The sequence below is a fragment of the Dermacentor variabilis genome, chromosome 11, assembly GCF_050947875.1.
Source record: "Dermacentor variabilis isolate Ectoservices chromosome 11, ASM5094787v1, whole genome shotgun sequence".
In the NCBI taxonomy this organism is placed as follows: Eukaryota; Metazoa; Arthropoda; class Arachnida; order Ixodida; family Ixodidae; genus Dermacentor; species Dermacentor variabilis.
This window is the reverse complement of record NC_134578.1, coordinates 43,757,017-43,780,266: the sequence shown is the minus strand read 5'-3', so window position 1 is coordinate 43,780,266 and position 23,250 is coordinate 43,757,017. Positions and strand designations below refer to the sequence as shown.

General features: G+C 43.6%; 1 protein-coding gene across 5 annotated transcripts in view; it reads right to left on the bottom strand.

Moving 5' to 3' along the window:
• LOC142564658 (receptor-type tyrosine-protein phosphatase H-like) overlaps positions 1-23,250 on the bottom strand; it is a 125,211-nt gene that overhangs the window by 44,384 nt on the left and 57,577 nt on the right. For 3 of the 5 annotated variants that reach the window (XM_075675752.1, XM_075675749.1, XM_075675751.1), the window contains 6 exons: positions 22,425-22,526; positions 20,335-20,476; positions 17,050-17,114; positions 16,351-16,465; positions 12,367-12,450; positions 10,628-10,714 (listed from right to left, as the gene is read on the bottom strand). In XM_075675752.1, the coding sequence (XP_075531867.1) occupies positions 10,628-10,714; positions 12,367-12,450; positions 16,351-16,465; positions 17,050-17,114; positions 20,335-20,476; positions 22,425-22,526 (595 nt within the window). Of the gene's footprint in view, positions 1-10,627; positions 10,715-12,366; positions 12,451-16,350; positions 16,466-17,049; positions 17,115-20,334; positions 20,477-22,424; positions 22,527-23,250 lie in introns of those variants that run through there. The other 2 variants (XM_075675753.1, XM_075675750.1) reach the window with 2 other exon arrangements.

Below are 23,250 nucleotides of genomic sequence, written 5' to 3'. Positions count from 1 at the left end.
TGGCTCAGTGACTAAGACGTTGCGCTGCTGTGTTCAAGGTAACTGGTTAGCTTCCGACTGCGGTGGCAGAATGCAAAAATAGCAAAAAATTTGTCGCGTGCGGTACATTTTGCACACATTAATGAACCTGAGGTAATCAAAATAATTCTAGAGTCCAGTACTACGGCTTGATTCGTAATCAGATCCTGCCTTTGGCAGAAAAAAAAAACAAAAGAAACAAATCCCCAAATTTAGTTTAACCTAAAATAGAGCAAATGCGTCGAAAAACCTTGATTAACAAAGCTTCCTAGTCGCCAAGTACACGACAAACACAGTAATCCCCTCTGTAAATACTACCCGCCGTGGTTGCTCAGTGGCTATGGTGTTGGGCTGCTGAGCACGAGGTCGCGGGATCGAATCCCGGCCACGGCGGCCGCATTTCGATGGGGGCGAAATGCGAAAACACCCGTGTGCTTAGATTTAGGTGCACGTTAAAGAACCCCAGGTGGTCAAAATTTCCGGAGTCCTCCACTACGGCGTGCCTCATAATCAGAAAGTGGTTTTGGCACGTAAAACCCCAAATATTATTATATCTGTAAATACTGCGCTAGACTCTTATATTTGCAACGAGTTCGGAAGATACAGTTGCAGGTGCAAGTGAAGAGCAACGCACAGCGCCTCCATTCAATCTTTCTTGTGCCCACCGTGGTGTCTCGGAGGCTACGACAATTCGCTGCTGACCGTGAGGTCGCCGCTTTGATGCCCTTCCGCGAGTGCCGGATTTCAATTGGGCGGAATGCAGCGGAATCTCCTGTGCTTAGATTTAGGTGCAGGCTGTGGAAAGCAAGGTGGGCGAAAATAATTCGCAGACGCCTACCCTACCACGGTGTCCCTAGTAGCTAGAGTGTTGCATTGAGACATTAAACAGCATAATGTTTGTAAGCTTGTGCGCCGATTATGGTTTTCAACCGATAATGTGGCGTGGTTGTTCGCTAAGAAACAAAGTGGTTGGGTCAATAACCACGTCGCCGTACACGCACGCACGCACACGCACACACACAAATGCACAGAAACACGCACACACACACGCACACACGCGCACACACATGCACACACACACACACACAGATACACACACACACACACACAGATACACACACAAAATCCCTTTTTTTGCCTGCCACGTCGGTGATATTGGCGTGATCAACTTATAAATACATATAGGTCAGCGTTGAACTCGGCTCTCGCCTTGGACGGGCGTCGAGTTCCACCACACTTACGCAGACATATTAACTTTCACATCTAATGTTGCACGAAAACATAACTTTATGGGATTGAATCGTGACAGGAGCAACCTCTACCGAAACTTACCACGTAGGCTGGAGAAGCAAATGAAAATAATTCAGTTTCACTTGCCATCCAGTTGTAGAGCATTCTGGAAAGTTTAAGCTGCGGTGTCGAAACCGTGCATTGATTGCAGAGTTAGTACAGCAGGGTTTAACTACGGCCAGGATGCTTACCAGAAGAAAAAAAAGATGAACGACTATCAGCTGGTCGGTATTGATTCCCCATTTCTCGTGGACAGTGCTCGAGAGGACGCAATGTACACACATTCTATCAAAGCGATATAAGAGAAAGAAAGTGATCAACAAGCGTGAAAGACAAAAACGCAGAAAGGGAAGAAAAAGGCACAGCACTCCACCGTATTTTTTTATTCGTTTTATACATATCTTTCAGCAGTTTCAACATGCTATGAAACCTATGCGCGCAGCTCTTTTGCATTTTTGAAATGCGGAAAGGATGCGTAGACGCCACAATATTCTAGTGGCAATCTTGATTTTTTGTCTGTAATCAGTGTTAAGAGTTAAGTGTGAAAAGATTGATGGTGAAGACACCGATATCTATAAAGCTGTTTGCATCAAGTTACAAAAGAGAGCAACGAATGCAGAACCACTCCAACACACGTTTGATCACAGCGCGTATTTTCTTTATTCATTTCTTGCTTGAAGTAAATTCGTTAACCAATACATTTGCCGTACCAATTGCATAGTTGCGCCGCTAAGAAAATCAAAAGCTACGCTAGACGAAATCGCGGATGCTCAGCACACTCATTCTGATTAAAGCATAAATTACTAATCGGAACACTTTGTAATGTCTCTACGTAACCTAGCGCAGCAAACGCTTGTATATTCGAAACTTTCTCAAACTACAATTCCCCCCAGGCACGTAATTTATTACGGTTAACGTTCTGCGCGTAAACTTCTTGGAACTCCGTTGTACCAGGGCCCCGAGAGAAATCATAGCTATGATCTGCCTAAATATGTCTGTCGATTAAACTGCGATTAAACATAACCGTCGATGCGGTTTTAGTGGGCATTTCACTGAAACTACATGCGTCCACATAGCGTAACTCCCACAGAATGCCAGCCGAACGTATGATCGTTTATGGCGAGTGCTCTCGCTTCAACGATTGCGAGCTGGAGCTTGATGTCACGCTTCGTATGCGGCAAGCGCTTATTGAATCGCACCGCAACGACGCAAACGATTGAAATAGTTTTCCGAATCGTTTCTCCGGAGGTCGCCAAACCCGCAGTGCGGGAAACGTTGGCGAACAGTCGAGGCTTTGCCGCGTGGCTGAAGCGTTTGGCCGGAACATTAAATGAACCCATGAAGGGGGCACTCTACGTAGCTTCGTATCGGTTATGATACGTTCACATTCCTATCAAGCTTAGCAACGCGAAACCGCGTTATTTTAGAGGCTTCGTCAGATTTTGGGGCTTCATTCAGCAGTTGTCTAGCCGAGTGAAACACGCCGTGCCTGTATTGCATTTGTAAGACATGGCAGATTGCGATTGTGGGGAATCGAAATCGATTTCAATAATACAATGTGAACGCATTCGCGCCGACGTGAGGACAAGCACATTGCCGTGAACAATGATATCAACAGCAGAGGAATACCACTAATCGAATGAATCACAACAACGATGCTTGTAATCGGAGACTGTGAAATCTGGAAGCTGCAACCAATGCATTCCATGAAAGAAAATTGGGGCCTCCCGACAACTGCAGCGTGCTTCTAAAACAGTGCTTCATGAAATAACCACATATCGCCAATGCATACGCGCCGTTTTCCTGACAAGTGTCTGATGCCATAGGGCAAAACGTGAGTACCGCAGTGCATACAGTACTTCTTTGTCTCAAAACACCCGCAGGTGCGTAGGGGCATTTTAGGTATACCTGGATCACAAGTTCTGACTCCCGATGAAAGGATTGCAAGCATTTAGCTGCAGGACCAAATCCTGGCCGTCCAGCGCGCTCGCGATCGGGCCGGCAGACTAGATCTGTCAGTCCCATCGTGGGATTAGCCGGGCGCGCATTTTATCGCGTTTTGCTGGACCAAATAAAAGTTTATTTCACTCACTCACTTCTCGCTCGGTTGACCAGGTTGAGCTGATCCGTCTAGTCGTAGCTAGGCAGCGCTGCCTCCATTGTCAATTTCTCAACATTTCTTGGCCGCACTGATTCCTTTAAACACAATTTTTTTTTCAATCAACAATTCAAGTCTGAAATTCCTTACCGGGCAGCATCCGCTCACTGCGGCTGAAACAATTCACGCAAGCTTGTTTATAAATGTTTGTACGTTTGTTGTTCATCCCACTCGTACATTAGCCTCGTTGAGGCTACAGTGTGTATAAATAAATAATAAATAAATAAATAAATAAATAAATAAATACATAACAAATAAATAAATAAATGAAACGTGGATGGGGTGTGTTACGGATGTGATATCCGGTGTTTAACCTCGACGCTTGCCGCCCGTTACACTCAGACCAGTGTATGCACTGCGATGGGACATGCATACAGCTGACGAGCTGGAAACCGTTATTTTCTGCGCTGTGCTTGTTGCGACAGCGGAAGCCTGAATGCTGCCTTGGCCACGACGGAGTCGAATGAACGAAAAGGTGCTCCCCACCCGGCTTCGGCGCTAGGGTCGCCAGACAAACTGCGCTTCTCTGGAGGCCTTCTAAGCCTACACGCACTTGCCGTGAGTTCACCGTCGCTACCCGTACAGCACGATGACAGAATCGCGCAACGAGTGTCGCAATAACGAATTAATTTACTACCAGAATGTACAACGTCAGGAATCTTAATACCAGCCCGTTGCCTGCACTCGTCGATGCGCGTTATCCTCTAGAATAATCATAGAACTCATCTAGAAGACGCAACTAATGTCGATCGTCTGTTGCTGCCACAGCAACCTTATAAAGCCTGGTAAGTCTTAAGTTCAACGGAACTTTTCTTTAATCACCTGCAAGAGACGGTATAATTCTTATTCTTGAGCTGTATTATTCGTTGAGACGGACATTACAAGAACCAGAAATCAAAACATATATTTTAAGTATTAAGGAAAATTCCCTAATTACCTTCTCAATTAATTACTTGGCGGCACATATTGCGATTTTCGAATTCTAACAGGTGAGCCTGCAAGGTGTATTCACTGGAAACGAATATCCAGGATGATATTAGTTTCGAGATATTATTTCCCAAAATTGGGGACAGAATACATAGGTGTTCGATATACTTCAGTGTTTCAATGCATAAAATACTGCTTTCTTCAAAAGTTAAATTGAACAACAGAACATTTCTACGGCGAGTCTGATAGAGCATATTACCAATCTCGTCTCAATCTGGAAACCTATTCTAAGTGGGACGAAGGTTTTTTGTTATACAGCGTTGTTCTTTCTAGCTCCGGTTTATTTCTATGTAAATCTAAGTTCATTCGCTGGTCCTCACTGCCTGCTCGGTCGCGATGGACTTGGACCACACCGTACGTCTGCCGGCGACGCAGGCGTCAGCGACGGCCGCCTCCAAGAAGCGGATCTGTCAGCAGAGCGACAACGACAGTGAGGACACCCATGCTTACTTTCTCCGCAGTGAGGACACTCCCGATGATGACTTTTAGCTTGTGCAGAGCCGCAGAGCGAAAAGAAGGAACACGAGGACGTCCTCATCGTGATGCACGCAAACAGCAAGACACAAGCAGATGCTGGATGCCTATACCATCATATTTGTGCCCCTACCCGCTGTCAACATGAAGCTACTTACCAGGCACTCTGTGTCGATGTCACTGGAGGCCCTGGTGCCAAATGAAATATTGGACATTCGGGTGAACACCCGAAAAAATCTGGCGGTTGACATCCAGCATGCGGCTGCTAGCTACGACCACTCTGCTCAGCGTAACGGACTTCGATGGCATTCAGGTGCGCTCTTACATCCCTCTGGGATCTGACGTAGTCACCGGCGTAATCTACGACGTAGATGTTGCCATCCTTCATACTGACTTCTCGATTCTTATCTAGCTAGCCAATGATGAGGTCATTGTTCATGTTAAGCGGCTGGACAGTTCACGCTTCGTGAATATTGCATTCAAGGGTTAAATATACCCTCGCATGTTAAGGTAGGGCACTTCAGACATGCAGTGCGGCCTTTCATTGCGAAACTTCTTCAGTGCCGCTAATGCATAAAACTGGGACACGTGAGCAGCGTCTGCTAAAATCAGGCAGCATGCCCCCGCTTCGTCGAGCCCCACGCTGCAGATTAAACGTGGCGCGACTGTAATAAAGTGTTCAAACTCTGGGGTGTCGCATGAAGCTTCATCGAAGAAATGCCCGCCTATTAAGAAGGAAATGGCCATCTTGAAAGAGATGGCGAGATATCATTCATCTCATTGTGAAGCCGCCGATAATATCAGAAAGCGACATTCCCGTCACCGGCGCTCAAGGAAGGCTGTTGCCTCTGTGACGCGCATGACACTTCCTACAACACCACCTCCTCCTCTACCGCACAGGCGAGACACTGTGAAAAGGACCACGAAGAACAAGGCTACGGAGGCGACCACATGTGCCGGATATTGGCCGGCTCTACCGAAACGACAGTATTCACGAACAGAATCACCGCAAACTTTTCCTGGACAACCCCCGACGTCTACTGTCGGTGATTTCTGTGACTAAGAGAGGCAGGTGGTTGAAATGCTGCAATCGCTAATTAATACAATGCGCATCATACTGAACAAGCTGCAAACACCATCAGCTCGAAGTGCTCTGCAAATACTGGATGCACTAAATCCAGTGCTTGCTAGAATCGTTTAAGCATCATGGCTTGACCAATTATCTCCTTCCGCACTGAAGTTAAAAGTGCGTCGATCTTTCAGTCGAATGCGAGGGGTCTAAGGACCCATATAACAGACTTTCGCCATTTGATTTTTACAAATCGCTCCCCTATACTGCTCATTTGGGAACCAAATACATATAGTCCCCTCCGACTGTCCGGTTAAGAATCTTTTGTCTCGTCCCCATGCGGCGCAAGCACGAAAGTAATCATCTACATCCTCACGGACTTTACACGTGTCGCTCACGTGGTAGAGCCGCATGACGACAACCAATATGTGTGCCTAAATGTCCAAAAGAAGGATGTGTCATTTACACTTACTGGAGCCTACATATCCCCAGCGGGTCACTTTGACGGCGAACGACTTAAGAAAATATTACTAATGAACCATGACCCCTGGGTTATCACAGGTAACTTTAACGTGCATCACCAGCTATGGGGAAGCACTAAAATTGATTCCAGAGGCTCTTACTTCTGGAGTCAAAGGAGTCCTGCCACCTTTGCGGCTGACCATGATTTGTGCTGCGTGAATGACAGCAGCCCTAAATTTCAGCGAGGTACGATCTACAGTAGCTGCTTGGACTTAAGTTTGGTCGCACGATGCTTTGCCTCGAGCGTCCAATGATTTACGGGCATAGAAAAACATGGAAGCGACCATATTCTAACATACATAAAGATTAGAGGAGTTGAGCAACACTCCTCTACTGTCTTGCGTACCGCTTATTGGTCAAAGTTTAAGAAGGATATTGATGACGCATTTCGGGAAGGCCTTTCACACACTATTGAAGATGCATTCGCAGAGGCATTGAAAACTTCCATCTGCTCGCTTACAAGGTCAGCAAGGCGAACAGACTTGGACATTGAACTGGAGAGGCTGCGTGCGGCACGCTGACAGGCTGAGAGAAGGTATCGGCCCAAGCAGTCCGTCATGGATCTCAGGGCTTCACGACGCACACAAAAGAAATACCTGCGTCGTATCGATAACTTGGAACACATGCTATGGAAAACTTTCTGCAAGTCACTTGATCCCCGAAAATCGCTCTCGCACATATGGAGAATGGTTGGGGGTCTTCTCTCATCTCCGCATCAAAGGAAGACCTTTGCTGTTCTGGCCTTCTACCAACTCTGGTCGGAACTTCAAGTGGCTGAAGAGTTCTGTGCACGGGTTGCTAGGTCCGTGGCCATTATTATTTACGCAGCACTGAATGACATCCCTGAGAAATGAACGTGCTATTTTCACTCGAAGAGATCGATGCTACATTCGCGACCTGCAGGCGTCCTTTGTGACTCCTCATAATCAGAAAGTGGTTTTGGCACGTTAACCCCCCCCCCCCCCCCTTTGTCACCAGGACCTGATAGCATCACGTGTGCTGCCCTATACCACCTTGGACAGGACACACGTGATGAGCTGCTTAACTACTACAAGGAATCTTGGTAGAACGGCGCTTTTCCTAAATAACAGAAATCCAGCCGCTTGATCCCCATTCTGAAACCTGGAAAGTCTCCACTTGATCTATCATCATATCGTCCGATTGCGCTTTCGAGCTGCGTCGGCAAAGTGATAAAAAGAATGATTCTTCGTCGCTTGGTATGGTACCTAGAGCGATTCAACATATATGCGGGCGCCACGACGGGCTTTCATCGAGGTCACTCGTCAATCGGCAACGTAATTGACATCGTAATCTGGGTACAAAATAAAAAAAACCTCAAGCACCTATCAGTGGCACTTTTTCTAAAATAAAAGGAGCATACAACAACGTCGCCCATGAGGACATACTGAACTCACTTGAGGCTGTAGGGGTTGGTGGTCGGATGTATCAATGGATTAGGGACTATTTGACAGAGAAGTGCTTTTTTCTTACTGACCGAAGACGGCCCAACTTCAAAACATTTCATCTGCCGTGGTGCGCGAATGGGTGGAGTTTTGTGCAACCCCGTCCTGGTAGGACTAGCGGAATACTAACCGGGGACAGTTCATGTCTCAATATACGCCGACGACATTTGCATCTGGGTCTCTGCGGTGACTTGCCCTCAGGTACGAGCCAGGCTTCAGCGGGCGCTACCATGACGGTACCTTATCTCTGAGAACAAGGCCTCAGTGTGTCTACTGAAAAGTGCGCATTGCTTGGCTTTACGCGCAAACAAATATCAATGCATCCTGTTTCAATCAATGGCCAAGCTGTATCCTATGTTAAGACGCATCGTTTTCTGGGTGTCATTGACCGCAACTTCTCGTGGAGCCCTCACAGCGTCTGTCTGAAGTTAGTTGCCATTGCGCAGATCTTCAAATTTCTGTGCTGAAACAACTGAGGTACACTAGTCCATTAAATGATTCAGCTGTACACGGTACTGTTTCGCGGATTCCTACGTTACAGTCTACCAGTGTTCTCAAATACGTGCAAGACGAACTTTCGCGCTTTGGAGAGGATACAATGTCAAGCCCACGCATGTGTTTAGGGCTGCCTCGATGCACCTCAACATCAGCAACAATTGCCATCGTGGGAGACCATATGATCCAGGCTCACCTAGCTTTCGACTCTCTCAGAGCACATATTCGCCATCTGTCAATGATCCCCGACCATCATTTGGCCTCCCTGCAAGCCGAGAGACCTCAAGCTACTTTTTAAAGAGTGATTAGGGCTCATCAAGTGTGCATACCGTCATCTTTTACACCAATGGCGAAGCCTTCATCGGCCGCGTGGTGCCTGCGATAGCCTCAAGTGAATTTTGCTATTCCTGGAATTACAAAAAAGGCCAATCGTCCATCGTCGGCTCTGAAGCAACTTACGCGTCTTTTACTGCATCAGACGTATTATGACCACATCCATATATATACCGATGGTCTGACCTCACCTACCGGCTCAATTGCCGCTTTCCTCGTTAAGCGAAGCAGGTTACACTTAGATTCAAATTGTCACGCATGACTACATCTGCGTCGGCAGAACTTGCAGATCTCCATGCTGCTATGACGTACGTCACCGAAGAGCCTACAGAGAAATGGGTCGTATTTCGTGATTCTAAGGCAGCTCTTCACAGTATCACGTCTGCATTACATCACAGAACGTACCAAGCAGATGATATCTGACATCAGGGAAGTGCACCACCATGCTCTGGAAAGCGGGCGCAACATTATATTCAATGGATTCCTGCTCACTGTGGCATCGTCGGCAACAAACTTGCTGACAAGGTGGCCCGGTCTGCCCACGAAGATATCCAGACGCGTCCAACACCCTTGGCGAGGTCGGACGCGGCCAGGGAACTTCGACTGCTTGCATGCAAAAAGTCACAGGATCTCTGGAGTTAAATTGCCTTCAATGGCCGATTACATAAACAGGACCCCACGCTACGGCTACAACTGGCATCTAACCTTTCCCGCGGCGAATCGACCTTGCTGTGCGGCTTGTGGCTGGGAGTGGCCTTCACGAACGCATACTACTATCGTTTGGAAATAGCCGAGTGCCCGATTTGCGACTCCTGTCTGTGCGAGGAAACCATCGAACACCTACTGTGTACCTGCCCTCGCTACGATGTACAGCGCTTCTCTCTGTGGGCAGTTTTACACCGACTGGACTCAAGACCATTCCCCGAGTCAAAGATACTCGGACCGTGGCCACACCCGTCACTGGCACGAAAAGCGATTTGCGCATTAGTACAATACTTGAAGTACACCGGCTTAAGAGACCGATTAAAATTTCCCTCCCACACACACTGAGTGCTTACTCTCTCCTGTTTTTGCTCTTTCTATTCCCCTTTCTCCCACCCCCTGGGTAGGGTACGTAGCAAACAGGGTGCTCTGTTGGTTTACCTGCCTGCCTTTCCTGTTTTTGCTTTCTCTTTCTCTCCATTCTAACTGGATACGCCTTGGAAGCTCGCCGGCTACCATTCGTAAATCGTTATGCCTGCCGTAAATTATTATTAAAGGATTTAATTAGTGAATTTTAATTAGTTCAATATGTGTTTTCATTTTTCGCGCAAGTAATGTCTGCCTCTCTGAACAATCCATTTCATGGACTAGAATTACCGTATGCCCAACATACAATTTTTAAACATTGCGCAGAGGTTCAAAATCATCGACCTGTATGCCAGCTTACACAACGTACGCTCTGAATCTGGCTCTGTTTCTTTTGCGAGAACATTTAGCTCAAGCAATCGATTAACCGGCAAGCACCTGCAACTTTTGGGATAACTTCATTGTCAGCACACATGTTTTAACCGGTCTGCCCATTGGAAGCACCAAAAAAAAAAAAAGCTTGTGAAATGGGTTTCAACGCGCAAAGTTTCTCTATGAGCCACATTTCATTTAATGGGCACCGCCCGCCTGGAATATTGTTTATTTCGCCTCTGGTGGCTGCTATACATATCTATAGGCTTGTGCACGGAGGCTCCGTAAGCACTTCAGTGTGCCGTTATCTCGGAGGTTACCTTAGTACAGGTGCATGAGCGGCCTATTTCACTAAAAGTTACCGTCACAATTACTCACTTGTTGATGTCTTTGATGACGTGATGTTCCATTTCTATCTCGTCTTGCATCAAAGTAGGGTTGGGCTTGGTTGTCGACCCATTAACACTGGAAAAAAAGGCGTCAACCACAACGTAAAATTGCTTTATGATAGTGCTTCTTCGTTCTTTAACACTATCATTTAGAATGCTTTTCGTTGTCGGCAAAATACTTATTTCTAAACAAAAGTGATAGTCGGCAAAATCTTAAAAATGAAATAAACTTTCGCGTTTTTCGACTACCACATAGAGCGTTACTGTGATTGCTTTTATTTTTGGGGGGCTATTACTGCAAGTGTAGTAGCATAGGTTAAATACGCTCACTTCTTTTCGTGTACGATATTTTTCATATAACCGTTTGTCTTCTGCTATGAATCCGCGTTGTATACCATTTCGTTCAGTAATGAACGACATGAAAAGGGGGCTAACTGAGGGGCCCGATATTTATTAATCATATCCCAAGAAGCCAACAAACAAAAACACGTACTCGCGTACTCGTGTCGCCGGCGGCAGAAAGCATATTCCATATCCTCCGCCAAGGTTTGTGAGTGGTGGCGCTGGCTAACACTCCTAAGGTTGGTTTTAGTAGCAAAACATAAATACCCAAGAAAAGGATGGGGAAATGGCGCCGCGGTAGCTCAATTGGTTAGAGCATCACACGCGTATTGCGATGACGTGGGATCATTCCCCAGCTGAGGCAAATCGTTTTTTCATCCACTTTCATTACCATTATTTTTATCATTTCTTTAATTCATTTAGTAAGTACAAGTAATTTGCCCTATGTTGTCCTTCGTGTCTTGCTTGTTGGCTTCTTATGATATTATTTCGTTCAGTAGTATCATTAGTGTTTTTAATTCCTCTGCTCATGCTGCGTTTTTTTCTTTTGAGCGGGCCAATATGTTGTGTTTATTGTACCCGTATTTTAAATGAGAAATTTGTTTTTTGCCGCGTCCGGCTGGAGGTCAAACGCTAAACCATCCAATGCCACGGACTTGGTCGCCGATGTGCGCGTACCCCAGGCGCATGTTTGCGGACCGCTTTTAGAGGGTATTAGTTTAGAGGTACGCGAGCGTTGGTACCTGACACGGTACTGCGCATGCGCAAACCCCTACGATTAGGGGCACGCAAGCGTTGGGGCCCCCTAATCTAAAGCTCTCTATGAACTTAGAGAGGACTTAGCGTTTCTCCCCGCGCAGTGGAGAAACTATTCACATAGCCTTAGTTAATCATCGAGGACGGTTGTTGCCGATATTTGTAAGCGCTAACGACCAAGTGGTTGTACACATTTGTAGCTAGCGTCTTACCATATTCAAGCCTTGACAGTGTATTTTTACCTCGCCCCAGTACATTATCGTGGTGTAAATAAATATTTCATTTCATTTGATCTTCAGTTTGCACGAACGCCACAGAAAAAATTCACTGAATAAAGTTTCAGTGCCCTATTCTGAAGAATTAAGCACTGTATGCACAACAAATAAGAATGTGCAGTCTGCCTTGATGATCAACAGTTCTTCGCTTTTGAAGAAGCAGCACTTGAGTAAACACAACCTACATGATTGAAGTTGCCGACGTGGCCGTTTTAACCCAAGCAGCTGGTTAGCAAGGACGGAGATAATGTTGATGTTTGCTGAATAATATATTTGGTTTTTATTTGGCCTATGCAGCGGCAAGTGGAATAATATATACGAGATAGAAATTTATTAAGAACGATAGAAAACTTACTCGGACATCTGCACCAAATGCACGAGAGAATTATTCATGTTGCTCGCTTCAGCAGACGGTCTTTTCGAGCTCGTTTGCTTCTGCCTTGGGAAGAAACATTCACACTAAGTGGGAGGAATACTCGGTGTTGTAGATTTTATTACAAAGAATGCATTATCAAAGTTCTCAGCCTTGCTATGGGTACGTACAAAATAAAAAAAAAGCGTGCTCATAGCCGGGTGGCTTGGCCGTCCTCACACACAAGCTCCCACAAGGAGTTTATTATTCAGAAATAACAACCCTGCAGTTATGTTGTAGTTATTGCCTCCAGTGAAGTAATGGCACGCCCATCATGTGTTTCTGCAGTAATATTTTATTAGGTTTTCTTCAGCGTCCTCAAAACACACCCTCACACCTGCTTAGGCCACAGAGTCATCCTTGCCACTATAGTTTATGCCCCCTCCTCCCCTTTCCATCGCTCTCACCTACTGGCCCTAGAAATAGCTGTTGCTAATATTTATAAAAATGTCAACGTTATCTTGAACGATCCTCTACCAGCAAGGTGACTCGGTACCACAGAAGCAGACGTGGACTAAAATTCCATTATTATTCTGGGTCCCATAAAGAAAAGGGTACCTATGACTGCCGATACTGATAGATGAAATTGTACTACGTTTGACATTGTGAACAACCATGTTGGCATAGCACGCATTCTCTAAAAACAAAAGCGCAAGACAAGTGCGCTCCGCGCATCTTGGTATGATACACTTTAGCTGTTTCAATTTGTGCGTGTACAAGCACACTAGCACCAATAAAAAAAGACAAATGATTGCTGTATAACTTGAACTGCAGGAATTAGCCGACTTTAAATGCCAAACAGTAAAATAAGCAGCTAAACAAAAGTGTAAAACGGACGTCTACTCTTCGATCACATTTTAGTAAATAGGTTGGGGATGGCCTTCTCCAACCGAGCACAATGATATCTTCTTGTTTCATTTTTGGCCATAAAGAACGTTAAATCCGCAAAACGGCAGTGTGCATACACATCGATCGTACTGCACTCTAAAGAAAAAGAAGTCATGTGAATATAAGAAAATTTTGCGTAATATATAATATATAGGCTGTACTTCCTGAATTAATCTGACGTCGCATAAACGCCTGCAAATACCTTACGTTATAGGTCACCTTCAAGAAATGGAGAACTATGTCATTCTTAAAATACAGCACTTTATTTACGTACTTATTTATCTAACCCGAAACAAGACAGCAGAGAGTGCACCACATATAAGCGAGGAAATTGGTTTTACTCGAAAGGGGCCAAAAATAGCAAATATAACAAAAAGCTAAGATTGCGATCATGGCACAGTTTCAAAGCTAAATGCGCTCCGACGCAAGGGTCTGGTCAAGGTCACGTGTCAAGTGGCCACGCGGTGAATGTTTACATTATTTTTTATTTGCGTCCGTTTTCCCAGCCCGTGCGATGCAACTAAGAAGTTGGGTTGAAGGAGGACGAACGCGTAATAGTTGGCGAACCCATGTCCCTCCATACTCTCTCTCTCTCTCTCTCTCTCCACATATATATATATATATATATATATATATATATATATATATATATATATTATATATATATATATATATATATATATATATATATACAAACACACACGTGGTGTACCAGCTAACGTTAGCCAGAGTAAAAAAAATGCGAATGCGACGTTGCAAGACACAACTAAGGTAATGTTATTTGCCCTCACTTGGAGGTGCTGAGAACATTTTTTTCATTCCAGCTGATTAGATAATTAGTCCTGATTATTTATTCTAATTCTCAAATATTAAAATTAGATTATAACTGTCACTGAGAATATTGTACAGCGGCATGAAAACTCCCGATACAGCTATCTGTTGTGGAATACGTGCTACAGAAAAGTGTTTTCCCGTGACTGAAAGAAGTCAGCGGAAACATGCAAAGTGCCTCAAGCGGCCAGTCGCTTGGCAATATCGCGCACGTTGGCGGGCTTCATTCACGCACGAAAAAAGCCTTCATTTAGGACGTATTGCGCAACGGAAAGCTGGGCGCCTATAACGTAGAGCTATTCCAAACTTTTCTATTGTAATTTTGCAATCATCCTTCCACGATTGGTCAAGAACTTTTTTGGGCCACCCCCACTTCACCGGTCTGTAACGCGACGTAACGAAAACCGCGATAGCTCCCCAGCTGATATGGCGTGTAGATACTGATTATGCATGATTTGATGAACCAAAAGAACAATACTTATTCCTGATTCGACGCCTTCTCGCGATTATCCCTCCGCTATTGGTCAAAAGTTTTCGGGCTGCCGCCACTTTACCTGCCTGTCGCGCTACGTCACACAACCGCGAGAACTCCCTGTGTCAAAGTGACATGTACGCGTTAAAGATGCAGTGTTATGGTGAACAAAACTGAATTTTCTTCTGAATACCCACAGGATTCCCCGTTCCGAAAGGAATAAAAGATGGCTACGGCCGATCTCTCAGGCACTGGCTACTCAAACCTGCAGGAAAGCATGGATTTATTTGCGTATTATGAAACTTTTTGCGGGGCTTTGTAATGTTTTCGAGCACTTTGGGCAGGTTCATGACCTCGTTCTTCCAACTATTCTTTGCTGAGGAGTGGTTTTACCATCATTCTTAAGCTTCTGTTGCATGCCGCCGCACTTTTCAAGTAGCCACCGCAAGCTAAGTCAGGGAAAGCGGACCAATCGCAGACGCCGACACCACGGTCTTCCTCCGGTTATCGATTTTAAGTGCAATGACTCGGCCCCATCGAAACCCTCTCCACTTGAGCGTGCTCCTCGCCTATTGTCAGCCAATTAGATAAGACAAGCCGCTCAGTGCACGAAATGTTCTTCGTTTTTCAAGCAAGCAAAAGTGACCTCCCATGAACGAGGAGAGCGTTTGATTGGTCTGTTCAGGCGCCCCTGTGGGTCACTGCCCGATGATTACATCAACGGTTACGCAAATTTGACGTCAGGAGATTGGAATAAAACATATTGGAATAGTTTTACGTTATAGGACCCCTGTATCATAAGTTTTTTCATGTCGCTGTATAATTATCTCATTGACACTTTTCATATAACTAATATTCGAGAAGTTGAATAATAGATTAATATCTAATAAGGCGGAATCAAAAAATAATTTGAGTATTCCCAACTGGTGGCAAACAGCCTTAACTTGATTCTGTCCAGCTACCTGGCATTCACATGTTTAGAAACTCTGGTTAAAGTTAGCTGGGACACATTGTGTGGTTGGCGGTGAAGCCACAGCGGTGGTTGAACTGGGAAAGTTTACTAACAATAACTCAAGGGGTGTATGAGCCTAGTAATTTTTTTTGTTTTTATTGCAGCTTCATAGCCGCATACTGTGTGTTTAAAGTGTCATTCAATTGACGTTCGAATGATGACTTCACTCGCTGGAATATGTGGATAGTCATATTGCAATATCGCATTGAGCGCCCGTTGGACTCCTTGACTAACATTAGTTGTTCTCTGTGCTTAATCCAAATACAATGTTGAATAGTAGTATCTGCATACACTACGTTTAGCACACAAAAAACTGTGCGACCTTGTGATTCTGTGCAGAAAAAAAAAGAAAGGAGAGATGATGATACGGAGGGAAACCATTATCCACCGGAGAAAGACGGGAAAACTTCATCTTGAAGGAATAATTTCCTGAACAATGTATCCTTCGAAAATGTTCAAATAAAGCCTAAAACTGTGTCGAATTTTGAGAAAATCCGAAACTGAAAATTCAGGAACCTAGTAAGGGGCCTCAGCACCTTTTCTCCGTGCGAAGGGCACTATTTTGAATGAACTGGTACACTTTCCACACATTATGCAATTTCCCTTTCGAGTTTGAAATGCGGGCTTTTACAACTTGAGGTGCTCCGTACAGCATATCTCTCGTTACGCAGTTCACTGAGATAAGGTTAATTTGGAATACGAGATTATTTGTTTTTTCCCTTACCGCGCCAGGCGCCTCCTGTGAATCACAAGCACCACAAGGATGGCAGCCATTATTATGATGGCGGTCAGGATTCCACCTGCGATTGCTCCCGCCGAGCTTGGCTCCTCTGGAAGTGCTGAAACATCCAAGAAATTCTTTTAAAAATGATTCTACAAGTAAACACGTATCGATATGGGACCAAAGTGGTAATAAATGTGGCAAAGATTATGTAATCGTTTGATGCTATCGTATAACTAAAGATTACAGGTACCTGAGCATTAAAGGTGGAGTTTAAACATGGCGCTTCTGTTTATTTGTAAGGTTTATACGCATCGTTTACCTATAACTGTAGAAACAAATTAATTTGTGCAAGCACCAGCCAGTGAAATAGTGACCCTTCCGCGTTCTTACAATTTTTTATTTCGTGAAAAAATATTTCTCTAGCATAAATAATGTGCACTAATATTTATTAGTGAACAAGAATCAGTAAGGAACCACACCAACAAGGAAGTGGCTCGCAGAACACTCTGTACTCCGCATGCGATTTCGTTCTGTCAGTCCGCTGTCATTGTTTCCATTAAACATCGCACTGGTGCGAATATGTGCGAGCTAGGTCAGAAGCTTGCTCCAGGTTAAATAAGCCCAATAGTGTACTTCTGTCACGCAGTCCAGATAAATAAATATCCTCAGCCCCATTCCCCAGCACAAGGAATTGCTCACCGGTAAAGAACACCTCCGGAATACTGGCACGTTTCCCACCTTTCGTGTACCCGATGACGTACATCCTGAAAGGAGATGAAAAAATCGGCCAGGCTGTAGCATCGATTCAGCCACAGTGCGGAAATGGAGATGCCCTTTGCGCTCTGCAGTTGGTTTATGGGCACTATAGGGTACAGCAATCCGTGCAACCGGATAGAGGAGTTCTATGTACTGACGCTTTAGAAAGCGTACATGATTAGCTTGCGTCACCATTAGTGGGGGTCTTGTGAGGCGTTTATTCAAACATGCTCTCTCTCCATTTGGGCGGGGCCTTTTGTTTTGCAGAGGTTTTTTGTGCACTAGGGAACAGAAGTGATCCACCTACTGACGGCACCCACGATTACCCTGCTCCGCCCGAGCCCACCGCATTTACAGATGGTAGATGTTCCTGCGCTTGCGCTCCCTGTGGTGACAGACACCTTCTACCGTGGTCAAAGGGGTTGGAAGTACTTTTACTTTGCTACCAGTGTCCGTTCCGGCTATTTCTGGACCCTACTTGACAAACGCGGTGGCGCTATATCCTTGTAATCTTCATAATTCTGCTACAGATTAAATGATTGTGAACCTTACAACTACTGATAAGCGGAGAAGTGAGTGCGATCAATTACACCTACTATGGTAGAGCGAGCTTTCATACGTGACGACTCCCGCTGGGGTAAGGAAACCTACGGCCGAGCTAAGCTTCTCTGAACGTCGAGCGAGATAGTAAATTTAGCTCCGATTTCGTCATGCATGGCGAAAGAACGGAGTCATTTTGAGCACATGACACATGTATGATCGAGTAACGGCTCCTTTCTTCTACATGACGATAGAAAACGTGTGCACAACGGCAGTATGGTTGAAAATATACAACTAATAATATTATAACGTGATTTCGTTATAAGCAGTTCTGACCAGCAACCCACTATTCTGAGCGAAATTAAGGAGCTCTCCACGTCACAAAATAAAGAAAATGAAATAATAACAATAAATAAAAATCTTAAAACTACCGCTTGCTTCAAGTCTCACGAGGATTACTTAACAAGTGTCAGCATATAGTTGAAAAATTCTTCATTCTGTCGAAAAAAATTCTTGATCGCATAAATGGTGTAAGAAAATGCAGTTTTTGTCCCTCGACGTAAACTAAGAAGCAAATATGTCTACTTTGTTACAATCCTCACTATTACCAATTCAAGTTGCCTGAACTCACTTAAACTGCCGTTGTCTTCTCGACTGTAAAGTTTATTGCAGTAGTGGCTACAGATAAATCAGTCAGGTATAAAAACTTCCATTTCCAAAATGTCAATTAACTAAAATAAACAATATGTAGTGTGGTCAATTAGTGCTTTTTATGTAAATAGCAAGCTACATTCGTCTATTTTGCGTATGCTTCAAAGATGTTGAAACCCCTCACCATACGTTTCTTTGGTGCATTTTGGTCGTTTGCAATAGCGCTAGATTATTTAAATTCACTATTTCACCTACACAGAGGTAGCGCGCTGTCAGCAGGTTTTTGCATATAAACTCGCAAAAAAAGCAATTGCTCGGAAGAGTACAAGGAGAAAAGAAGACCCTTGCGCATGAAAACGTTATTAATTTTGCTCCTGTCTTCATAAGATGGTTTTCTTGAGTTTAATTGATTCAAAGAGAATCAGTATATCCTTAACAGTATGTCCGTTAGTAAAAATTACTCAGTTCACGAACCACATTGTTAGTTTTCTTTCATTTAACAGGTCGCTCAGCTAACCGCTACACGCAACACAAGGAATGAATATGTTTAAACAATCGCAGCAACGCAGGAATCAACGAACCGAAGGTCAACTCACGTGATGCGTTTTCGTTCTTTAATCGAACTAAGATCAGGATGTGAGCATGAAAACAATAGTTTAAATAAATAATTAGGAGTGTTCGGTGTGCTTTCCTCAAAGCTTTTCATGTTCATATTTCGAGTTTTTTTTCGTTCAATGTATTCTCGCAACACTGTCCACAGATCTCTCGCAACACTGTCTACTTTATTCAGCACGGTAATCAAATGCGTTATGCGTAGAATCGCCATCAATATTAGATCAGCACAAAAGTAGAAAAAGAACCTCACAGAAAGGTAGCTTCGCAGGTGAATAAAAAATTGTCGTAGTTTTGGAACCAAAGAAGCCTGATATGATAACGTATGATACCATATGAGGTAATCTCCATATGGTAGAGCAACCAGCCCTGAGAAGTGTTGCTTCTGGTTTAAACAAGAGACCACCAAAAGTGTTCAACAACAAAATTGTGTTTCTAATAGACCCGCATGCTTTTCTTTTGTATATTCGCGCTAGACACGGGTGAACACGATGCTTCGCTTTCTTGAAACTTCTTTCGCCTTGAGCATTTCTGTAAAAATGATTCGCCCGTTTTACTATGTTAATAATAATGGCAACATTATGGCTAACTCATATAATGGAAAGAAATGGCCTCTTATAATATGGCGCACTAAATTTATAAAAAAAACTGCAGCGCCGCCTGACAACAAAGTCAGTTACCTTCACCTCTCGCTTTCGGTTAATGTATGACACAATTACGCCAGACAACCTTGCCCAAAATTCGATTTATTCTGCTGCACTGAAACATCTTCCATTTGCTTTCAACTCGTATTTGCACCAATTTATTTCAAAATCACTTGAGTCCGTGATCATATATTACAATATTGGTAATGAGGCTTTGTCCAACAGTGAAGTGCCACACGTCTCTCCTAAGAAAACCGCCGCAGATATTTCGGGCCACGTGAAAAGCCCAGTTCCAGGCATTGCAAATATTAGAAGCTTTCATCTGAAAATTTTCTCCTCAAATACGAATCAACGCGTCAGAAAAGAATAAAAGCTTAGTCGCTTTTCATACTAAACTAAAATAAGAGCACCACCAACGCCGCTCGCCAAGATTGACGCATTACCTGGAGCGCATGACTCAGCGGCTTGACCTCTAGTATCCAATGCCGCCTGTGACTGCTCGAGGGGCCCTTGAAGATGCCAGAAGTGACTTGCTGCAACTGGCATCATATCCGCTGATCACCAGGTGCCCTTACAATCTGATTAGTTTGCACACAAACGCTGTTAATAATAAACTTTGACAGCGGCATCGGAGCTTTTCCAGGGGTATATAAAAATAGCATTATAACATTGGTATACGAGAATTCGTAACAAGATTATCGAAACTTAAATTTTGCTTAAATGGGCGTTTAAATGAGAAGACCCATGATGCTAACTGACAGCTTTCATCATTTGTACTTACGCGTATTCGGTTCCACCTCTCAAAGGCCCATTGCAGGGATGCTCCCGGTCGTTATCACAACTTTCATAGCCGATGGTACATATGAGAGTTCCTTCTCGACCTCGCAGTGGCTCGCAGTTCAGTGGGTCATCATCGTCTTTCGCTGCGATTCCAGCAAAATGTTCGATGCTTGAAAAAAAGCTGTAAGTTACTTATATCGATACAGCTATGTAGCTTCGCTGCTTCAACCAGGCAGTTCGCCTGGTTCTGTTTTCTCAATGCGAGACTTGAAAAGGGGTAACCAACCATATAGCCTATATTCGAAGACGAACGAATGTTTGACAAATACCATAGTTCCAAACAATGAACACCATAATATATTCCCGCGTGCCACAATTCATACGCACTAGCCTTGATTCACAAGAACCCCGTAATTTCTATACGTTGAAGAGATATTGATTGTTGTGTGCGAAGAACTATGGAAAAAATCGACAGCTGCTGTTATTGTTGTTTCATGTCTTTGTAACAAAAAAGGAGGTGATTTTTTCTGCCTTATAAAAAATCATTTGCAGGGTTTTACGTTTAAAAACCACAGCATGATTATGAGGCATCCTGTAGCGGGGGGTTCCAGAATAACTTTAACCACCTGGAGTTTGTTAACATGCACACAATGTACAGTACATGGAGAGTTTTTTTGCGTTTTGCCTAAACTAAACGCGACCGGTGTGGCCAGAATTATTGTGCTTTCTGATCGTTGACTATGTTTGCTAATGTGCCGGTAGATTTCCTTGAAACAATACATTTGTTAGTTGACAAACTAAACTAACCAATTCGGAAGCAGTTTCGTGTCTTGAACGAAGTTAAGGACATATGTCGTCTCTGAGAAACCTTCGACGTGTTGGATGACTGATACATTTTATAGGCTTAAGGAGCAATGTTAGGTTTCACAGAGCATTATATATTAGGTAGCACAAATACATTGTTCTTGCCGAAACAAAGGTGAGAGAAGGCCGCTCATGAACAGAAATTATGAAAGAATTTGTTGTAATTCACCCGGTATGATGATTTGTCGTGTTAAGTTCTGCAGCTCGTTATGTCAACATTTCTCTTCAGAAGTTTCGATTACGAACATGCATTACTTAACGACACTGGAACGAAAGGAGAGACATATCTTCATGCATTACCAGAGAGATGATTTCACGTGAAGAAAAACCGTTTGCCATCACGTATTAGGTAAAACAAATATACATGCACATAATTCTATAGACTGGTTGATTTTGCAAAGACACCCAAATATTTTAAAGATCTGTGTTGCAGATAGCGTTATTCTAGTCCTTGAGCTAGATTACTCAAAGGCATATGTCATTTGGAGGTTAAATTGAAATGCGTACCTGGCTAATTACTAAGAGTCACTAAGTTAGTTTTTAAATGTTTCCTTGCGGCATATATTACAATTTACATATTGCAGCTGGTGAGATTGCAAGGCACATTCACATGGAAAATATTCCGTGGATCAGATCATTTTAGATAGATAGATAGATAGATAGATAGATAGATAGATAGATAGATAGATAGATAGATAGATAGATAGATAGATAGATAGATAGATAGATAGATAGATAGATAGATAGATAGATAGATAGATAGATAGATAGATAGATAGATAGATTCAAAACGTGTAAAGTAGGGGATCAATGCTAACCACCTTAAAATGTATTGGTGAGGAATCAGATAATATACTCAGATAGTTGACTTAGATAGATTTGGAATTGGGAAAATTAACAGACACATTAACATTATCTAGCACCGGTGAGGTATGGAAAGACAAGGATGAAGTCAAAAGATGAACAGTCGCTCCGACAAAAAGTCCGAGTGCATTACATGGTCTTGTCCCTTGTTGCTGCATCTTCATAGCAACACACACACACACGCACACACACCCATACTTATATATATATATATATATATATTCTATTTTACCAAGCATTATTGTAATGGATATTCAAACACAAAATTGTGTCCTGAATACTTATTATCAATTTCTATGAATAACAAAATTTACGCAGTAGGCTGAACCATGATTGAATGACACAATACAGCATTACACTTACCCTTAGTGAAGGGGTTCCAGTCTTGTGGTGTAACCACGTGTGGAGGTGTAAGGTGGTTTCGTGCGAGGTCCTTCCATGTAGTAGCATTTTCAACATCTTTGTCTGTAAGAAGATATAAACAGATGATCCATTTTCACTTGAAAGTGGCTTTGCTAGATTCTCGAATTGATCCTTCGAGACTATCACAATGACTAACCTACGATACAGTCCCTAGCCTAAATGCAAGGCAAGATCGTTTTGAATCAAAGAGCGCAAGCAAAAATGAAGAAGTTGCCCAGCCAACGCAGCCCACATGTTTGTAATGTTTTATTCTCCTACTAAAGGTCCCTATGTGTTTTATATTTTCAGCACCAGAGTCAAGCGTAATTTGAAAAGTCGAAAGCAAGACACAACGAAAGGCTCTTCGTTTAAAACTTAGATTACAGAGATTTAATGTGGGTAGTTGAGGTTTTTCTCGAAAACGATATCCCTGAAGTACATTATGTTCTTGCTCGGCAATGGCAGCTCCAGGCATAAACTTGGGACAGCAAGTCGCATATCGTATGCTCCTTGGTGAGGCATCTGGCATTTCCATGGCATGATCATGCATTTCTAAAGCACAATTTGCGCATGAGTGTCTTTCAACAAGAGACGTCATACGAGTCCAAACACTACACATAATTTGCCTTCGCAAACAAAGGACCTGACTAGTCACACAGCTTATCCGGTAATAAGCTACACAATTTGCCTAGTTTGTAAAGGTCATGAACGTTTGGTTAATAGATAAACCGCAGTTGCAAGGGTATTTCGCATACACTCTCGCGTTTTCAGTGCATCATTGGCAAAG